This window comes from Phocoena phocoena, chromosome 8, assembly GCF_963924675.1.
Source record: "Phocoena phocoena chromosome 8, mPhoPho1.1, whole genome shotgun sequence".
Classification (NCBI taxonomy): Eukaryota; Metazoa; Chordata; class Mammalia; order Artiodactyla; family Phocoenidae; genus Phocoena; species Phocoena phocoena.
Genome location: NC_089226.1, coordinates 98713911 through 98717176, shown reverse-complemented (window position 1 = coordinate 98717176; position 3266 = coordinate 98713911). Strand labels below are relative to the sequence as shown.

At 41.3% G+C, this 3266-nt stretch overlaps 1 protein-coding gene across 1 annotated transcript; it reads right to left on the bottom strand.

Moving 5' to 3' along the window:
* Positions 1-1497: 1497 nt before the first annotated feature.
* On the bottom strand, positions 1498-2453 carry LOC136127363 (olfactory receptor 9Q1-like). The gene is given in 2 exon segments (XM_065882880.1): positions 1498-2423; positions 2426-2453. Coding segments are annotated over 2 exon segments (954 nt in total).
* Between the last annotated feature and the right edge of the window lie 813 nt (positions 2454-3266).

The following is a 3266-nucleotide window of genomic DNA, read 5'->3' as shown; positions in this document are numbered from 1 at the left end:
ACAGTTGGTGCAGCCATTATGGAAAACAATATGGAGGTTCCTCTAAAAACTAAAAATACAGCCAACATATGATCCAGCAATTCCACTCCTGGGTATACGTATCCAGAAAAAATGGAAACTCTCAGAAAGAAGCATGCACCCCAGTGTTCATAGCAGCACTGTTTATAATAGCCAAGACATGGAAGCAACCCAAGTGCCCATAAAAAGATAGTTGGATTAAGAAGATGTTCATATATATATATATATATATATATGTACATAATTATATATAATGGAATATTACTTAGCCATAAAAAAGAAATACTGCCATTTGCAGCAACATGGATGGACCTATTATGCTTAGTGAAATAAGTCAGATGGAGAAAGACAAATACAGTGTGATATCACTTATATGTGAAATCTAAAAAAATAATACAAATGAATGTATATGCAAAACAGAAGCAGACTCACAGACACAGAAAACAAACCTATGTTTACCAAAGGGGGAGGGACAAATTAGGAGTATGAGATTAACATATTCAAACTACTATGTATATAGCTCAGGGAGATCAGTTCGGTGCTTTGTGACCAACTAGAGGGGTGGGATAGGGAGGGTGGGAGGGAGACACAAGAGGGAGGAGATATGGGAACATATGTATATGTATAGCTGATTCACTCTGTTATAAAGCAGAAATTAACACACCATTGTAAAGCAATTATACTCCAATAAAGATGTTAAAAAAAAAACAAACAAGAAAACAAAAAAACTACTATGTATAAGACAGTAAGCACCAAGGATATACTGTATAGTACAGGGAATTACAGCCATTAATCTTGTAATAAACTATACTGGAGGATAATCTACAAAAATACTGAATCACTATGCTGTACACCTGACACTAACACAATATTGCAAATCAACTATAGTTCAATTTTAAAACATTTGAAAAAATAAACATAATCTAAATACTGAATTCTAATTGATGACATCATTCTACATTATATAGTGTAGAAGAGTACTAATACTGATGTCTGCAACTTACTTTGAAATGCGTCAAAAAATAAGGTGGATTTGTGGATGAACTGCTGGATGTATAAATGAATAGATTGATTATAAATATGTGATAAAACAAAAACATCTAAGTATTGGGTATAGGGAGTTCATTATGCATTATTTTCAACATTTCTGTATGATGGAAATCTTTCATAGAAAATTTGCAAAAAAAAAAAATGTAGTCTTGTAGTAAGACGTGCCACATCTGAATCACACAGGATTAACTTCAGATTCTTTTGTCACTTGTCCTGAGAGCTAGAAATCTCACTCCAATGTCTTCTCAGGCTGCCTCTTTCTTTCCTTGCTTTCTGTCCCTGGAACTAAAAGTTCTGGTTCTTTTTTAATGCCTTATGCCATGACGTATTCATCTAAACATTGAGCGTGCTATAAATAATGAGTTCCCAGAATGCTGGCACTGCAGAGATGATTCTCAGGAATTTCCAAGGTTGAACAAGGTTGGATGGCTACGACAACCTGGCTCTGTTGAGAATTTTCCTCAGAGCCTCCTTCACTTCCTTGCTCCTCAGGCTGTAGATGAGAGGGTCCAACATGGGGATCACTGTTATGTAAAACACAGACACCACCCAGTCCTCCTCCGAGGACTGGCCAGAGTTATGTCTCAGATACATGAAGATGAGGGTCCCAGAGAAGAGTGACACTGGAGTGAGGTGAGAGGCACACGTCCAGAAAGTCTTGGCCCGGCCTCCCGCAGAGGGAATCCTCATAACGGCCAAGATGATGAGCAGGTAGGACACCAAAATCACCACCATGCAGGCAGGGATGACAAAAATGGCAAACACAATAATTACCACTTCCTGAGTGTAGCTGTCCCCACAGGTTATCTTTAAGAGAGGAGGGAGGTCACATAAAATGAAGTCAATCTCATTGGTTCCACAAAAGGAGAGCGTGAAAGCTGAGACCTTCCACACCAAGGCCCTGAAAACACCAGCAACGTAAGCCCCCCCCCCTCAACACACACACACACACACACACACACAACCCAAATGGGCCTTCCTCCTCATGACAGTGACATAAAGCAGGGGTCAGCACACGGCCACATAGCCGTCATAGGCCATGAGGGCCAGGAGGTAGCAGTCAATGGAGCCAAAGAAGGTGAAGAGGAAGAACTGGACAGCACAGAGTGTGTAGGATAAAGTGGCCCTGTGCTCCAGCAACACGGCCATCGTCAGAGGCACAGTGACAAACGAGTAGCAGATGTCCATGAACGAGAGGTGACTCAGAAGGAAGTACGTGGGGCTGTGGAGTCGGAGATCCGCGCAGATCAGGATAGTCATGCCCAAGTTCCCCAAAGGGGTGATGAGATAGATAAATAGAAACAGGAGGAAGAGAGGTAGTGCCCATTCAGGAGAGTCAATGAAGGCCATGAGGAGGTCACCAAGGTGAGGTTCTTCTCTGCCATGAAGCCAGAGGCACCTGAGAAGGCTAGGATGAGAAGCAAGTTAGGGAACTATAAATAGGAATTAACTGTATTTCTAGGTTACATGTATTGAACAAGTGCTATGGACAAAATAGGCCAGGGTCCACGTGGGGCTTCAGAGATGCCTGGTCTTAACTCCTACTTCTAAGGGAGTTCTGTGACATGTCAAAAAAACTGATGTGGGTAAACATTTTCAGAATAGGAGTGCTTTTTCTCCCACTTTTTATGGCTAACTAGCTGTGTGAGCCCCTGCAGTCAGATAGCCACAGAACCGAAGTTTCCTTATCGCTCCAATAGGGGCTGATACATGGGGTCCTCTCTACCATGGAAATATCCACCTCAGGACTTTGTCCCTTTTTCTCTATGACCATACGTCCTCCCTTATTTCAAACCCTCTTCATCTCTTGCCTGGATCAAAACAAGAGCCATATAGCTAACAGCTCCCACCACCCTCAGACTTGCTTCTTGCCAACTTTTTTTTTTAACATTTTATTGTTATTGTTGTTTATATGTGCTTTTTATTGTGAGTTTTTAAATTTTTATTTATTTTTTTATACAGCAGGTTCTTATTAGTTACCTATTTTATACATATTAGGATATATACGTCAATCCCAATCTCCCAATTCATCCCACCACCAACCCCCCCCCACCCCGCCTCTGCTTTGCCCCTTGGTGTCCATACGTTTGTTCTCCTCACTGTGACCAGAGAGATATTTCTAAGACTTTCTCATCCCCCTGTTAAAAATCCAGTCATGGCACCCCATCAAGGATAGGATATTCTTTAGACTCCTCGGC